This window comes from Mixophyes fleayi, chromosome 1, assembly GCF_038048845.1.
Source record: "Mixophyes fleayi isolate aMixFle1 chromosome 1, aMixFle1.hap1, whole genome shotgun sequence".
NCBI lineage: Eukaryota > Metazoa > Chordata > Amphibia > Anura > Limnodynastidae > Mixophyes > Mixophyes fleayi.
The window spans coordinates 26,895,217-26,913,384 of record NC_134402.1 but is presented as its reverse complement, the minus strand read 5'-3'; the positions used below and the strand labels follow the sequence as shown (position 1 = coordinate 26,913,384).

The window sequence follows — 18,168 nt, the reverse complement described above, 5'->3', positions numbered from 1 at the left end:
TTATCTGTCAAACATAGCAATACCCTTCTTTACTCAAGTGTGTTACAATATATATCATTTTCACTATACTATCCCTTTAGATAATACTGACTAGTTTGAATGGTTTTAGTTTCCTGGATCACTCTGCTCTAATATTGCACAAGACTCATGCATGTCCATCAATACACCCCAACAACATACAGCAACTTCCGGGTAACAAGTAGCAGTGAACATTCCGAGGTCATTTATGTTTGACAGTCAATTGGACAGCAGAGGTGCTTTGGAGGGGCGAGTTCTTTAGTCTTACACATTAAATTGTGTTTTTTAAATATATTAAAAAAGCCTAGATTTAAAAAGGAGACTAATAGGTAGTAACTATCCACACACACAAGATCTGCAGCTAATGCCTAGATCAATGAGAGAATCACCCAAAACTCTCCAGAACAACATGTAATATCATTAATAACAGATATAGCAATACAGCGCTAATCTCTTGCACAGAGATATATACTTCTGATGAAAAATTCCTAATAGATATAGGAAAAATGTACTATTCCAATAGCCGTTAGTCCAGAGAGAATTTTGATACCCGTCTCTAAATGTGGATTTCGATGCAATCCTCAGTCTTCCCAGAATCCACAAATATTATTTAACAGTCACTAGGCAGTTGCCTACAACGATGTCCCAGAGCACATTGTAGATATGCTCAAAAAAAATAATAATAATAATCGAAGAAAACAATCATGGTGTAGTATATCAAGAGTATTCATATGTCTACATCCAGTGTCCACAACACCTTCACTCGCCAGGTTCCCAGACGGAACAAGAGTGAAAACAGGAGAGTGAAAGAGGTGCACACAAACATATATAATGAGGGGATCTCCTTCACCTGTTGATCGGAACCCTTCTTGTGAATGCACTTACACACTTAGAACTTTCACAAGCTTCAAACGAAAAGTATAACACCGAAACTCCTCACTTCCTTCCTTCTGAACCTCTCTCTTTCAATGCATCTAAATACGTGTATACTCCATTCATGGATATAGAGATAGAAGGAATGGAGGGAACAAATAGGATAACATAGTGTATTACCCTTTATTAAAAATCAACTAAAAAATAAACCTTAAAAACAACAATAAAAAGCAATAATATCCAAACTCAATCTTATACTGCAGCACATACTGCAAGGCCACCTACCAGAGTCCTAAGATTAAACAGCATGTAGCCTGTAGATCCACGCCATGCTATCACTCGCACAGATGACAATATGTGCTGGAATTACAGTATGTGGGTAACGTCACAAAACAACAGGTTTCGACCTGTCAATCGTGGTCTTTCTGAAGACTTTCTCAAAGCAGCCAATTAACCTACATACTGGTAGGTTAATTGGTTGCTAACAAATTGACCCTAGTCTGTGTGTCTGCCTGTCTGTCTCTGTGTCTCTGTCTGTCTATGTCTGTGTTAGGGAATTTAGAATGTAAGCCCCAATGGGGCAGGGACTGATGTGAGTGAGTTCTCTGTACAGCGCTGCAGAATTAGTGGCGCTATATAAATAAATGGTAATAATAATAATAGTGTCAATATACAGCCTTTTATACTGGCATTTCCAATAAAAGTCAAACACTCCTCTTAGTTGAACTTCCAGGATCCAAGTCTCTATATCAAAACGAGACTTGGCTTAGACTATCCTCCAGAGTCCTAGCCACGGTGTCAAAGTGAGGTCTAGCTTATACTACACTGTCTGGCTCTTCCGGATCTACGGTTCAATGTTCATACAACAGTTGACATGTAATTAAAAAAAAAATATATACAACAAGAATCTTCCAAGTGGTGGGTCAGTACACTAATATCACGGTCTTTACTAAGATCACACTATAATTGCCATATAATATCAGTAGTACAAATCCTGTAAGAATCAGGTATAACCTCTTCATATAAGGTCTTAGAAATACTATTTCCAAAAATTTGTCAAGGGAAAATATATCATTTATATACATTTAAGTGTGCATTTATAAAGAACTAATTTAAAGAATGTCCTTAGCCTAAATTTGGAATGCTCTTCTCAGTTCTAAAATTCAAATAATACCACAAGAATATACACAATTCTAATATCCACTATATACCATCGGTAAATATCCCATATTATACCATCCATTACAAGATCCCTATTTTAAGCGGGTATAATAACCACTATACGAATATAGAACCAATCCATAGTATTAAACCAGGTATTAATTTAAATGGAATAATACATTTTTCCTATATCTACTGGGAATTGTTCATCAGAGGTATATGTCTCTATGTGCAAGAGATTAGCGCTGTATTGCTATATCTGTTATTAATGATATTAAAAGCCTAGATTTATTTATCAATCTCTCTCTGGACTGGTAACACTGTTCAGTTCCCATGTCTGGGATTCCTGAAGCTCTACATCCTGCAGAATTGTGAACCTATCGCTCAATGCAAATGCATCAATGCTTAGACAACAATCAGCTTTAGTGATACATCGGCAGTGAAGGGTGTATGGAGAGAGGTGCACTGAAGTTGTTGTGATGAGCACTAAGGAAATGACAGTAATGACAGAAGCAGGTTCTGGGGAGCTATGTTGGTCTCAGTTATGGTGGTCTGTGGTTCTGCCAGTCCTGGGAAGAGTGGTTGGAAAAAAAACAAAAAAACAAAACGTAGCTGAAGTTTTATTTATTAAATCTATATAAACGGTGAGGACGAACAGGCAGCATAATGGTCAGCATTTTAGCATTACTACCTTACAGCCCTAATCCGATAACATACATAACTGTTAGGGTAATTGGTTTATTACAAGAATGTGTCCTATGCAGGCGAGTTGGATTTGTGGGCCCGGGGCAGGGAACTCAGCTTGTAAGCTCCATTGGGATTGAGGTGTATGAATGATCTGACTGCAGAATACCTTAACACTATACAAGTAAAACAATAACAAGTAAGAATGATGAGAGCTCTGTAATACAGTGTTGTTATGCAATCATCAGGTGAGCTTATATTACAGCAAGCAAAATACTATGACTTTGAACTCATTAACTTCTTAGTATTTCTATCATCTGCAATATTGATTTCCTAATAGGAGGAGAAAGCTGGATTCTCGGGACAAGGAGGGATATTACATCACCACCATAAGTGCAGAGAAACAAGTTTGTAACAGCCGAGGTGAGCAATAATCCTATTTATAGTCTAACACGGGCAGCCAGGCCCCAGCTCCAGTCACAGGACCTGTTCATGTCAATCTTACTAATCACCTATGAGGGAGGGTGCAAAACTCTTCAGAAGCCTAATACATTTACCAGGAAATACATTCCACTTATAGCCTGTATATGGTCACTTACTGGATCCATCTCCTTATACACTGTATATGGTCACTTACTGGATCCATCTCCTTATACACTGTGTGTGGTCACTTACTGGATCCATCTCCTTATAGCCTGTGTGTGGTCACTTACTAGATCCATCTCCTTACAGCCTGTGTGTGGTCACTTACTAGATCCATCTCCTTACAGCCTGTGTGTGGTCACTTACTAGATCCATCTCCTTATAGCCTGTGTGTGGTCACTTACTAGATCCATCTCCTTATAGCCTGTGTGTGGTCACTAACTGGATCCATCTCCTTATAGCCTGTGTGTGGTCACTAACTGGATCCATCTCCTTATAGCCTGTGTGTGGTCACTAACTGGATCCATCTCCTTATAGCCTGTGTGTGGTCACTTACTGGATCCATCTCCTTACAGCCTGTGTGTGGTCACTTACTGGATCCATCTCCTTACAGCCTGTGTGTGGTCACTTACTGGATCCATCTCCTTACAGCCTGTGTGTGGTCACTTACTGGATCCATCTCCTTACAGCCTGTGTGTGGTCACTTACTGGATCCATCTCCTTACAGCCTGTGTGTGATCACTTACTAGATCCATCTCCTTACAGCCTGTGTGTGGTCACTTACAAGATCCATCTCCTTACAGCCTGTGTGTGGTCACTTACAAGATCCATCTCCTTACAGCCTGTGTGTGGTCACTTACAAGATCCATCTCCTTACAGCCTGTGTGTGGTCACTTACAAGATCCATCTCCTTACAGCCTGTGTGTGGTCACTTACTAGATCCATCTCCTTGTACCCTGTGTGGTCACTAGATCTTCTCCGCATTGAAAATGTCTAAGCAACTCATCATTAACAGGGAAGATTGAAGATTCTGAGGTCATTCATGAGCGATTGTTAAGCAGATGGCAGCAGGGGTGAATGGATTTTATGGCAGATGGCAACAGGGAAATTGCCGTAGCACACATACTTGGGTTAAGTCACTTTATTTCACTCTAGTTGTCAGCAAAACACAGCTATTTGTCAGATATTCAGGTTTTGGAAAAGTGACAACACAGACATCTCAGAACTCAGAAGTGAGCACAATAGACGCTAACAATGCACCAAATTAGCACAACTAAAAGAGGGTTCCTCAATCAGTGGTCCAGGTATCTCATGGGGGGGTTACATCAGACACATTCAGACGGTATATCCACCATTTATATAAAACTGCAAGTTACACTATAAACTATAAGTAATGCGTAAAACATGTTCAAAACAAATTAGAAGGGGTATAAAAACGTCCTTAAAATATACTCAGTGGTGATAATCTCAATTGATATGTTATACAGGCTAAAGACATCTACACAGTCAGAAACAGTTCAATTGACGGAAAAAATACATTTAACACACACAACACTACAATCGACACGTAAATTACACATACAGTGTCAGGATAACTAATTCAGTAGCAAATCACATACCCAGAAACATAAAACTAAAAACATTTTTATAAAAGAATAATAAAGATCGAGCAGATAACCAGGCTCACCTCTTATTTGTCTGTCAATCACTCGCATCTCTTTCCGTATTTTAAGTGACCACTCATTCACCTAGGAAAGAAAACAAATCATTTGTTAGACTACAACAATGTAAAAAGGGCTCGCTGCACATTTATCTCATGGTACGTTCATATCGCTGGCAGGGAGGCAAACAAACTGCACAGGTTTCTATTGGAAGAGAAATTAGATTAATCTCCTAGAGGAAAGGGTGAAATTATTTTGCAAATTAGCATACACAACAGGACTGCACTTAAAGTTTTATACATACTAATTATTTATAAACTTATTTTCATACAAAGGTGCAACTGACATCACAATCTTCCCATATTCATGGTACAGCCCATATTAGTTTGAGAGAAACCTCACATCACTATTTGTGCTATTGGGGACCCTGTCCCTTCCACTATCTCACAGTCTGTGGCTTCCTGCTGCCTCCATTCTCCTCCTCACTCCACTGCCCCTGTCACATGCAGCCCTGTCCTCACTAACACATCACTCATCTCCTGATATACTCTGTGCTGCTGGGAGACCCTGCTCAGTCCACTATATAACTCTCAGTCTGTGGTGTTTCGCCTCTGTTTCTCTCCTCACATCATACTGCTGTTGTGAACATTCTGTTGTTCCAACCTCACCCACTCAAATACACTGATGAAGAATCATAACAACAGGTGCACTGACACTAGTCAATCAAATATTTAAAAAATACCATTATAAATACAGATCATAAAGGTACGGTGACTGCTCTACAACTGTGACTGATGTCAAAAACATGCTTGAAAAGAAACTAAAATACTGGTGGTTAAATATTAGAGTGTGATGGACATGAGCATGTTATAGACAGAGCAGAGTGTGATATATATACCGATCAGCCGCAACATTAAAACCACCTGCATGGTGGAGGTTCTTTGCAAGTTTGGGGCTGCATTTAGCAAATGGAGTTGGGGATTTGGTCAGAATTAATAGTGTCCTCAGAACTACAGGCAGGTACTTATCCATCATGCGATACCATCAGGGAGGCGTCTGATTGGCTCCAAACTTATTCTGCAGCAGGACAAGGACACCAAACATACAGCCAATGTCATTAAGAACTATCTTCATCGTAAAGAAGAACAAGGAGTCCTGGACGTGATGATATGGCCCCCACAGAGCCCTGATCTCAACATCATCAAGTCTGTCTGGGATTATATGAAGAGACAGAATGATTTGAGCAAGCACTACATCCACAGATCATCTATGGTAAGTTCTCCAAGATGTCTGGAACAACCTTCCTGCCGAATTCCTTCAAAAACTGTGTGCAAGTGTACCTAGAAGAATCGATGCGTTGATGGTTTTGAAGACAAAGGACGGTCACACCAAATATTGATTTGATTTCGATTTCTCTTCTGTTCATTTGCTTTGCATCTTGTTAATTGATAAAAAAAAATAAACTCTCCTAGTCTAGAAAGCGTTCTTACTTTGCAGCATTCTTTACACACCGGCCTAAAACTTTTGCACAGGGACATGTTATAGTCACAGCAGTGTGATATATGTATATAGTACAGGGATATGTTATAGACACAGCAGTGTGATATATGTATACAGTACAGGGACATGTTATAGACACAGCAGTGTGATATATGTATATACAGTACAGGGACATGTTATAGACACAACAGTGTGATATATGTATATACAGTACAGGGACATGTTATAGACACAACAGTGTGATATATGTATACAATACAGGGACATGTTATAGCCACAACAGTGTGATATATGTATACAATACAGGGACATGTTATAGCCACAACAGTGTGATATATGTATACAATACAGGGACATGTTATAGCCACAACAGTGTGATATATGTATACAATACAGGGACATGTTATAGCCACAACAGTGTGATATATGTATACAGTACAGGGACATGTTATAGACACAGCAGTGTGATATATGTATACAGTACAGGGACATGTTATAGACACAGCAGTGTGATATATGTATACAGTACAGGGACATGTTATAGCCACAACAGTGTGATATATGTATATAGTACAGGGACATGTTATAGACACAGCAGTGTGATATATGTATATACAGTACAGGGACATGTTATAGACACAGCAGTGTGATATATGTATATACAGTACAGGGACATGTTATAGACACAGCAGTGTGATATATGTATATACAGTACAGGGACATGTTATAGACACAACAGTGTGATATATGTATACAATACAGGGACATGTTATAGCCACAACAGTGTGATATATGTATACAATACAGGGACATGTTATAGACACAGCAGTGTGATATATAATGTACAGGGACATGTTATAGACACAGCAGTGTGATATATATATATATATATATATAGTACAGGGACATGTTATAGACACAGCAGTGTGATATATGTATACAATACAGGGACATGTTATAAAAAAACCAGTGTGATATATAATGTACAGTGATATATAGTAATGTTATATTACGAGGTGTGGGCTACACCCCACCTCCAGACTCACCAGCTCCTTGGGAGGCCTCTCTTGACTTTTCCCGAACAGCCCCATATCTACCTGTCCGACAACCCGACACACAGAGCCTGTATCCCCGACACCACTTCCCGTGCCCGGCACTTCCGTGTCCCACCCGACTCTTCCCATTGGTCACTCCGCTTCCGCCCTCACTGTGACGTCACAACCAGGGCACTCACTGCCAGGAGGAGGGCGGGGCTTCAGCTGCAGGTAGTGTGTTGTGTAGATGCACTAGTGCAGGCGCTTAATAACATTTATCATACACTTTATGGATTCTGTTCTTTATTGAAGTACTCATGCTAAGAAAGAACTATAAGTCCCAGCATGCCCAGAATAACAGGACATGCTGGGCTCATAGCTCCTCAATACAACCTGTTGATTGCCTCTAATTAAAAGCATGGTTTCCAGCGTCTGAATTGAATTTGCAGGGACACATTAGTACTGAAGAATCTATTCCCCCCTATGCACAGTGCACTTTTAGCACTATAACCATTATGGGTCATTTACAAAGCTACAAAAGAAAAAAATGTGGTCCTGCAGTACAAATGACAATTTGAGACATTATGCGCCTACTCTTACGCCAATGCACCCTTTTTTTTTTATTGAAGGTGTGTTTAGATGGCAGCATTTTCGTAGCTGCAAAAGTTTGGAGGGGAGGAAAAATGTTAGTAAGTGTGGGAAAGAGTGGGTGATACTGGGAAATCAGGATATTCCTTGCCGTATGTGGGCTGGCCGCTCACATGTTAAAATAATTTGGGACGCACTAAAAGTAATGCCAATAGACTTCTATGATAGCAAATTTAAATTTTATGTATGTTTTAGAAAATCTTGTACTTCCTAAATATATCTTCCGCACACTTATTGCTAAGGTACTTGGTCATGTTTTACATGTGGAATGACATGGAATGACGGCCGATTACTATGGAATGAGAGCTGATTTATACGCAATGTCAATGCAAAAATGTCAAAACAATTGCTTTTCTGTCATTGAAAATACCCCTATTTCTCCCACATCCCCTATTTCTGCATTGACGTGGCGTATAAAACAGCTGTCATTCCACAGTAATTGTCCGTCATTCCACATTATGAGACTTGTGTGGTGGGGTACAGGTATGGGGGAGCGCATATGCAAAGGTATTAGTGTGTGGGATTAGGGGATATGTGAGAAATAGGGGTGTTTTTTGGGGAGAAATGCAAGTTTTTACTGATATTTCTGCATTGACATGGCGTATAAAACAGTTGTCATTCCATAGTAATCGTCTGTCATTCCACATGTAAAACATGACCAAGTACCTAAGCAATAAGTGTGTGGAAGATATATTTAAGAAGTTTAAGATTTTTTAAAATATACATAAAATTTCAATTTGCTGTCATAGAAGTCTATTGGCATTCCTTTTAGTACGTCCCAAAGAATTTTGTGTTGTGGGACCAGATATTTAAATATGATTCAAGAGGCAGCGATTGCACATGTACTGTAGTGTTCACCGGCTAGCAGGACCACCAACTTTCTTCCCCAGCAAAAGGGATTACCAATTACAAGCATCGGTCTCTCAATTGTATCTTTGGTTGGTCCTCCTACTCATGCTGAGGCTGTCAGAGGAATGGAGGAGCCCCATTGGCTTTCTAGTGCTCGGCCAGCTGACTGTATCATTACGTCAACAATTAAGTGCCAGGAGATGGGATGGTCTTCCCCTGTTCGTGTCACAGATGGTAGTGCTCATTCAGAACTTAACGGAGCTCTGAAAGAACACTAGTGAGTGCATAGTCCAGATATGCTATATTCACATCTGTGGACTACAGGCACATTCGCCCTGAAGTGCACATCCATCACTTTGTGGTCAAAAGTGCATCCACGGTACCTGGCTACAGTCAGCCTATTACTGAAGACTATGCCGTACAACAAGACCTTGATTGTGGAATGATTTCATTAAATTCACAAGCTGAGCAAAACCTTTGTCCGATTCAAACACATAAGGGAAAGGCTCATAATTGGTGATGGTAAATTTAAGTTACCTTTTACATGTCATCTGTGAATGACGGAAAACATTTGAATCATCGCTGATGCCATAACTCCCGACATCTCCAGCGATAAGTTTGTTTCACGGTAACAATAAGAAAAGTAATTCTGTTACCTTACTCCTGCGGATGGATCCCGATGGCTGGTCAGAGAGGAGTTCCTGATGAAGCTGGCTGAGGAGTGATCTGAGAGGCTGCTGAGATGATGGTTCCAGGAAAGTCAGGGGCAAATGCAGGATTTGGAGAGGGGGGTTTCCACTCCACACCACCAGTGGGCGTGACCAGCATGCATGGCGGTGTGGCTATAATATTAGACAGTGCTTGGCTGGTCTCCAACTCTTCCTATCCCTATAATATACATGGGCAATGCTGCCTGCACTACTGTTAGGTGCACGCAGCTCTCCCTTTTCAAGCAGAGCCGTGTGAAGTGGGGGCAGGGTCCAGCCATCTCAATTATACAGTGCCCCAGGCTTGGAGGGGGGTTTCCAGGCACTAGGAACCCCCCTCGGTTTGCCTATGAAAGTAGTTTCTGGTACAGATACAGGCGTGGAGAAAAACTAAGAACTGATCTTTCACAATTATATTAACACAGTCCAGAGTCCCAGCCAGTTGAGCCTACAAGGTGTTAGTAGAAGAAGGTGAAGCTCTAAGGGATTAATCATACAAGTCCAAATGTCCAGAGCTACATAGGTACAATATATATAGCAGTAATTTAGTCGGGAGACCTCCCTGAGGTTTTAGCTGTACCGAGTCCAATTGTCTAGAGCCAGGTCAGTAAACAGTATAGCAGTGTCAGTAAGCAAGTTCTAAGTGGTTAAACAGCAGCAAGTCCAATTATTCAGAGCCAGGTCAGTATACGTTATAGCAAAGTCAATAAGCAAGGTTCCAATGGGTTAAACAATAGCTGGTCCAAAAAGTCTAAAAGCAAGGTCAATAACATAGAAGTCAGTATCAGATACAAAGGCTGGATAGTGACCCAATTAGCTAGCAGGGTCCGCATGCTTGTGGCTCTTTTTTACAGTACCTGTCAGTGCTCTCTACACATCAGCAGGATAGTTTTTAGAATGAATGGATGAATAACTGGATGAAGTTCTGGTCGTGCGCAGTACTGCCGACCGCATACTAGGCAGCCTATGAAGCTGGACGTGTCTTGTGACGCAGAGCCTGTGTAAGACAGATGAGATGGGAGATTTGTAGCCTGGAGAAGAGGCTTGCCCTGACAGGTAAGGAGCGGCATGTCCGGATCTGGGACGGACATGCCACTACTATGTACTCCTATGGCCTACCAGTTTGTAATTGCTATCTACAATAGCCATCAGTATTAATAACAAATATATAATTTTTATATTTGTAAACTTTTAAGCTCAAATTTTAACCTTCTCACGCTTACCATCACTTGCTCCGGCACATTGTAGAAACTAGTGGGTATATGTACTATGCGGCGGTTCCATAGAACTGCCGATTCCCGGCGCTTCAAAAGTATTTTTAAAACGGTACCTTTATTAAAGACAAAGCGTATCTGGTTTTGTTTTTAATAAAATTGCTGTTTGAAGAAAATGCCTTCATAGCCCCTCGAAGTGACTGCTCTACGGAACCTCCGCATAGTAAACATACCCCTAGGTGTGTGATATCTTCACTTCTAGCTCACCACATCCCTACAGGGTAAACATGCAAAACATAGATAAGTGTCATAGATGAAGATATAGATAGAGATATAATAGATATAAACATGGGTAATATTAACATATGATACACATTTTACAGGAGATAGTGTTTGTACAGTTGCTCTTAGTATTATAATAGCCGAGTATAATGCCTTGCTAGTGCCGGACTATTTGAAGTGAAGTGTTTCAGTACAACTTAAGGTTAGGCTGCATAATTATGAAAAATTTACGTGGAGAACAAATAATAACAGACATGGAGTTATAATATGCAGAAAGAAACAGTTGCTTACTTTACTATGATTACAGTGGAGGAAATCCCAGATAAAAGCCAGTACCACAGCCATGCACGCCAAACGTTCATGGCACATCCTCATTTTTGACAGGTGCCAGGGCACCTGTATCTGTCCATTTAGAAGATTTCAAAGTACTCCTGTTGAAAACGGCTTTTATACTGTTTGTCAAACGCTGTAATAAAAGACATTAGCTGGCAGTATTACTCTATCTAAGCATACAATATTGGATCACTATACACAGTGACAAAATTACCGCCACTACAGGGGGTGTGGTCAGTGCAGGGCCTGGAGTTGAGGGGGAACCAGCAACACTGGGTCACCAGTCCTAGGACCCACTCTGTTCGATGGGGCTTGACTTCGTGCCTGCTCAGTAAAGTCCCCCCACTCTCTTCCCGAGAGCAGGCCCGGGCTGCGACCTGTACGTGACTCTGTAGGACAGTAGATGGCAGCAGTATTACACGTAAGCACATAGTAACGGTTCATTCTAGAGCACAGCCCATCTTGAAAAATATTTTCCTCCAGTCACAGGCTAGATGTGATATTGGTATGCAAAGTCTTTAACATTTTGGTTTTGAAAACCTTTCTCTGACCATGTTAAAGTAAAACATATACACATAAAAAACATTCATTAAGTTTATGTCTGCACCTATCGGTTATACGTAAATTATGGTAAAGCCTTTCAGAAGTTACGATGAAGCTTTGCCTTATTTATGTATATCTATAAAAAAAAAATCTGAGCTTAATGCAGTGGACATCATGAAGCCTAAACCACCCTTTGTTTCAAGATGTTACCGGAGTAGATAATGATGGAACGAAAAACACAAAGAAAACATAAAAAGAACATCAAAAATGTAGCCTCTCTGTTTTTTCTGTTTTTAAATACTTTTTAAGACATTTTTTTTTTTTATTCAAATTTAAAGAAATAACAAAGAAATGAAATCAACAAGGACATTGTATATGAAATCAGTTACATACATCAATAAATCCTTACACAGCCAAGAATTCCAAAACAATCTGACATAAGTATCTATCAGTAAATAACTTTACAATCCGATTGAATGCATTTGTTAAGTTGATAAGAAATGCAGGTAAACTTACAATCATTCAGTTATATATGAAACAATCCAGAAACAGTAACAATAATTGGATTTATAGGGGTACTAACATAAGGATGGCGGGGGAGGGAAGGGGGGCAGTAGTTGTCTGGACCGAGAAAGAAGGTGTTTTTAATAAAAGATCATCTGTTTTTAAACCTTTATTTTTTACATTAGAGGAACTGAATGGCCAATTCAATGCAGAGACTGGCCTGGCAAGGCCTGTAAGTTACCCCTTAGCCGGCGTTGTTGGAACCGCGGAGCTTTGAGTATCGGTCTCGCCTCTTATGGCAGGAGTAGCGATTTGTGCAGCGGAAAATATCCATAGTCGGTATCACGATTGTCAGCTAAAACAACAGCAGCAGTACCACCTGGTCGCCACACTATTATTTCTGCCTGCCTACCCTACCCTACCCTACTCTATGTATTTAATGCATGGGGGTACCCATATTGTCTGCCCTGTCTGTGCTGTGGCTATCTGCCATACATGCCCATTGCTGGAATAGTCTCACAAAATTCCAATACGCCCAGTTCCTCCCACTCCCAGTCTTCCTACATTTCTTTGGTGGGAATGAACAGAAGTGTAGAATGAGGGGATATGTAACATATGTACCTAGGTATGTTTCATGATGTAGCTTGTAATGTCCGTTTCTATCGTCACTAATAAAGATCGTCCGATGCGATTAATGTGGTTCCAACGCACAAAGATATTTAACAGCAACATATATCAAAGTATAACAAAATACAAGAAAGTATAACCGAAACATTACGCCGCCCACTGGATCCAGTAACAGTCATTCAATCTTGAAGTCTGCTTGGTGAGAGAGAGCTACTGGGTCCAGTGCCTGTTTATATGCAGTTTGTGTTTAAAGAAAACAGTGATGATGATGTCACAATGGACACAAAGATAACACTAAAAACATCCTTCATTGGTGCAGGGTTTCTGATGGTCAAGTCCAATGCAGGCCATAGGTCAGTTCAAACGATACTTCTCTTAAGGTGGGGGCAACTCCAACAGCTGGGAACATGGAACTGCTTAAAATCTGGTTCAAACTAACCTGTTAAGTATCTTTGAGAATTAATCTTATACTAATCATAATTTGTGACCGCGATGTGCGGTCGCTTCTCCGATGGTACTGGATTCCTGCTGGTGAAATGTGGATTAATATAAGACCAAACACAATACCTTTCTTATGACCTGAACCATAAATAACTTTAATGTGGGTTTACCTTTATGTAATAAATCTCTAAGTCAAAATAATAAAATAATGTGAGTTGGAAACTTTATTAAAAGTGAACTATTTACAAATGTGGGTGTAAATGTAAGTATATTTACTGTGTTTTCTTATGTGATTGCGAAATTAGCAACAGTACGCTGTAGTGTACTAATCGCAATCGCATAGGAAAATATTACAATCGGTATTTATTCATTTAGAATGACTTTAATTATTTGACTTCGACAAGCTGTTCTTGTGATTGCATATAACTGTGTATTCTCTGATATTCCTTGACATACCTCCCAACATATAGAATTCTGAAAGAGGGACAACATAACCGCCACCTCATTCTGCCCAAAAACGGGCAAATTAGTGTAAAACTCCACCCACTTTCCTGTTAACCCCTCCCCTTTTGTGGCCAGCGAGATGGGATGTCCCACCAAAATCGAGACAGTTTGGAGGTATGCCTTGATGTGTTTGGGCTGTTTGCAGTTTCTACGTGTCCCGTTTTTCTGTCACCATCACCTCACATTGTTCGAGCTGGTTTCCCCCCTCTCCGGTTACTTTCTATAATGGAGTGCTACCTGCTAAAAGCCTCTTAATCAGGAATGCCAGAGCCTGTGCACGTACCTTATCCTGTCCTCTCAGTGTGTGTTTAGGTGTGAGCTTACATATCTGCTCTTCTAACAAACCATTCATAGGCTGAATAAAAATGACAGCTTGTGGGTGGTAAGGGATATGGAAGATCCAATGTACTCCATTTTCTTGTGGCCATCATTGCACCTTTTGTCCAGTGAAGTGGCTTTTGTAATCTGCTTGCTTGAATTTCTGTTGGTATCCTATAATGTAGTAGAAGTCTTTGTAGTAACGTCAAAGTAGTCTCTTGGCTCACATGAATGGCTGGTTGTGCCAGCGTCACTACTAAGTGCCCACTGCAATTACCCAATATTATATTATTTTTCCAACTTTTGGTCAGGGGCCTTGTGCAGTTTTTGTTCCATGGTAAATGTGTCCTTCACCTCAGGCATGTTGTCTAGGCCATGATTTCAGTGCAATCCTTTAATATGGCCATGTAGCGTCAGCCCCCATGTCGCCTGATCTCTCATGTACCCTATTTCCTACATAGTAACATAGTTGATGAGGTTGAAAAAAAGACACCAGTCCATCAAGTTCAACCTATTTTGGATCTCCTGCGATCCTGCACTTCTATTTGAAATTGATCCAGAGTAAGCAACCGCCAATCTGTTTCAATTGTGAAAATCCCCCCAGACCCAATATTGCAGTCCTATTTTTACCCTATATTCACTAATATCCTTAATTTTAATTAACGGTCGAATCCCTGGATACACTTTTCCGCTAAAAATTTGTCTAACCGTTTGTTAAACATATCTATTGAATCTGCCATCACAACCTTCCCTGGCAATGAATTCCATATCTTGACTGCCCTTACTGTAAAGAACCCCTTCCTTTGCTAGTTGTGAAATTTCCTCTCCTCTAACCTTAGGGAGTGAACACGTGTCCTGTGTATAGTCCTTGGGGTAAAAAGTTCCCATGAAAGTTCTTTGTATTGACCCCTAATGTATTTGTACATAGTAATCATATCTCCTCTTAGACGCCTCTTTTCTAAAGTAAACATGCCTAAACTGGCTAACCTTTCCTCATAACTTAATGACTCCATACCCTTTATCAATTTTGTTGCCCTTCTCTGAACCCTTTCTAGGTCCAAATTATCTTTTTTATAGAGTGGTGCCCAGAACTGTACTGCATATTCAAGATGAGGTCTTACCAACGATTTATACAGTGGCAAAATTAAACTGTCTTCCCTTGTATCAATGCACCTTTTTATAAATCATTTGAGGTAATCTGCAAGCAAATGCGTCTATGCAGATTTCCCCTCTCCTGTCTTACCTGAGGGGTGGGAGAGAGGACGTACAGGTTAACATAGGCCTAGTACAGTAAGGGAGTGTTTGTGCAATTGTGAACACATGCAGACCGGGGATCAGAATATATCATTACCATTTATTTATATAGCGCCACTAATTCCGCAGCGCTGTACAAAGGATCTTTGTCATTCACATCAGTCCCTTCCGCATTGGAGCTTACAGTCTAAATCCACTAACATACACACAGACTAGTGTTAATTTTGCCAGCAGCCAAATAAACTCTTGGAATGTTGGAGGAAACCAGTGCAAACACGGGAAGAACAGACAAACTCTACACGGATTAAATGTTTATTTTTAGCAGCTGCTCAAGGGTAGGTGCAAATAGAGGATGATGACGGCCATCACAGTGAACGGCTTGTGATTTGCTGTTTGAGTATGCTCCGCTGACTGGTAGGGTGCTCGTGCATATATTACACTTTTGTGTGTATGCTTAAGCAGTTTTTGGGTTTTTTTGGGTGGGGAAGTTGATTATGCTACAATAAGGTTTTAGCAGCTTGATGCCTAATAGTGACTGGTGAATGGTTAGTAGCAAATAAATGATTAAAAATGTGCACAAAACGTGAACTTGTCCCAATTTATCCCTCTTCCTCTAGACCAGGGTCAAATATACCTAAGCCCTCTGGTTCTGGTTCATGACCTGTTCCTACTGTACTCACTGAACACTCTGTGCACAGTGCAAGGTGCCTTGGGACTTTCAGTGCCTTTTAGGAATAGGTGAATTTCATATTCTAAAACATTCTACAGGAAACAGACTTCCTGTGCACAGCAGAATAGAATTACATTGAACCGCATGACAAGCCTTTGATATCCAGGCTTTTTCTATACTCTTTATGTTTTCAAGACAAAAAGTAAGAACTGAAAATGTACCCAAGTATCAACCTCACAATCAAATTTATCTACCCCAAAGAGAACTGCAGCCACAATCCCAAAAAACTTGCTCTGGTCTGTCCCAGGCTTCACTGGTACACTGGCCAGATCCACAGTACTCCTCCTGCAATTCTTAAGATTGTGGTTTATCTGCGGGGCTCGACTTTCAATGCGGTCACCTAATTCAATACTGGATGATAAATTACTCCTGGTTTATACCCAATTATGGGATCTGCTGAAATAGTAGTCTCACTGCAAACAGACGTAGATGCTAAGGTCAGACCCTACACTGTAATAAGCAACAACTAAGAGATCACTGCATAATAATGTTTATTTTTGAATCTTTAAAGCAGGCCTGTCCAACCTGCGGCCCTCCAGGTGTTGTGAAACTACAAACCCCAGCATGCTTTGCCAGTAGACAACCTGTTGATAGCTGGAAGGGCATGCTGGGACTTGTAGTTTCACAAACATCTGGAGGGCCGCAGGTTGGACAGGCCTGCTTTAAAGCCTTGGGGCAAATTATTCCTAGAATAACACGCCCGGCACAGTATTACCATTACTACGGGAATTTTAACATGGATTTTTGATTGCGGCTCACAGGGGTGATGTCATGTGAAATAGCAGCAAGTGCTTCTCATGGAGAAGTACACCCGAAACGCAGGAACAGACATTTTTTTTTTCATTGGTACACGGATCATCCTTATGGCACAGAATAATAAAGAACTGGCTGTAAGGACCATTTGCATCAGTCAACCTCAAGAACAGCTATTAGCATGGGAAACTTTGCTCTTTAAGAAACCAGATTTATCAATCATCAAAAAAACATTGTGGTTGGTCAACAGCTCTCGTATATTAATAAAGAAAAAAGGTATTCTCACTTTTGCAGAATCACCAGGATTTCACTTTACAGCAACATATGTCACTTATAAATTAGGAGAAAATTGGATATGGACGGAAAAACCCCCAGCTTTGCATGTCTTTTTGCAACAAAAATAAATAAATAAAAACAAATATATAAAAATAATACATCCAACACTTCTCTAAAATATATAATTCAATTCAAGTTTAATCATAAAGTATGACATTATACAGGTATTCCATTTATATTCTCTATTTTTCAGAAATTAATTTTAACACAATTTTTTAGTCCCCTTCACATGTATAAAGAAAAAAAAAAAAAGACAAAATAATATTACAAGAATAAGACGACATCCAATCATAAATTGTACATAACTGTATTTAAAATTAAACTTAATTTATTACGTTTTAGTCTATTCTGAAATCATCAGTAGCCGTACTGAGGCCTTGCACAAAAAGGGCTAGAAGACTATTTACAACTGCAAATACAGTTACTCAGGGCAACAAGTTATCAATCAGTTCTCATGTGGTGGTTTAAGTGTACAGGTCGCCTCACGTAGGGGGGCAGCCATTTTGTGAGCTAAACCAATATCCATGAGTAAGCAGCCTATCCATTAGCTAGGGACCAATGACATCACAGATAGTTGAATTGACTACACTAAATACTGGTGTGGTGCATGTAGTGGATAAGTACACTTTAAAGTAGACCAGTCACCTATATACAATGGAGCAGCCATTTTGTGGTCTAAACTAATGAGAACGTAGCCTATACATTGTGAGTAAGTGACAGGTTCACTTTAATAAAAGCACATATTTGATTGGTGGTCCTGATGTTAGTAAC

The 18,168-nt window shown here is 40.1% G+C and overlaps 1 protein-coding gene across 2 annotated transcripts in view; it reads right to left on the bottom strand.

The window, feature by feature from the left end:
- Positions 1-18,168, bottom strand: part of LOC142113426 (charged multivesicular body protein 3) — a 44,606-nt gene that overhangs the window by 13,448 nt on the left and 12,990 nt on the right. The window contains exons 1-2 of one of the 2 annotated variants that reach the window (XM_075193989.1): positions 7,367-7,505; positions 4,847-4,907 (exon numbers count right to left, since the gene is read on the bottom strand). In XM_075193989.1, coding sequence (XP_075050090.1) covers positions 4,847-4,907; positions 7,367-7,504 — 199 coding nt within the window. In that variant the 5' untranslated portion in view covers position 7,505. Of the gene's footprint in view, positions 1-4,846; positions 4,908-7,366; positions 7,506-18,168 lie in introns of those variants that run through there. The other variant, XM_075193992.1, reaches the window with a different exon arrangement.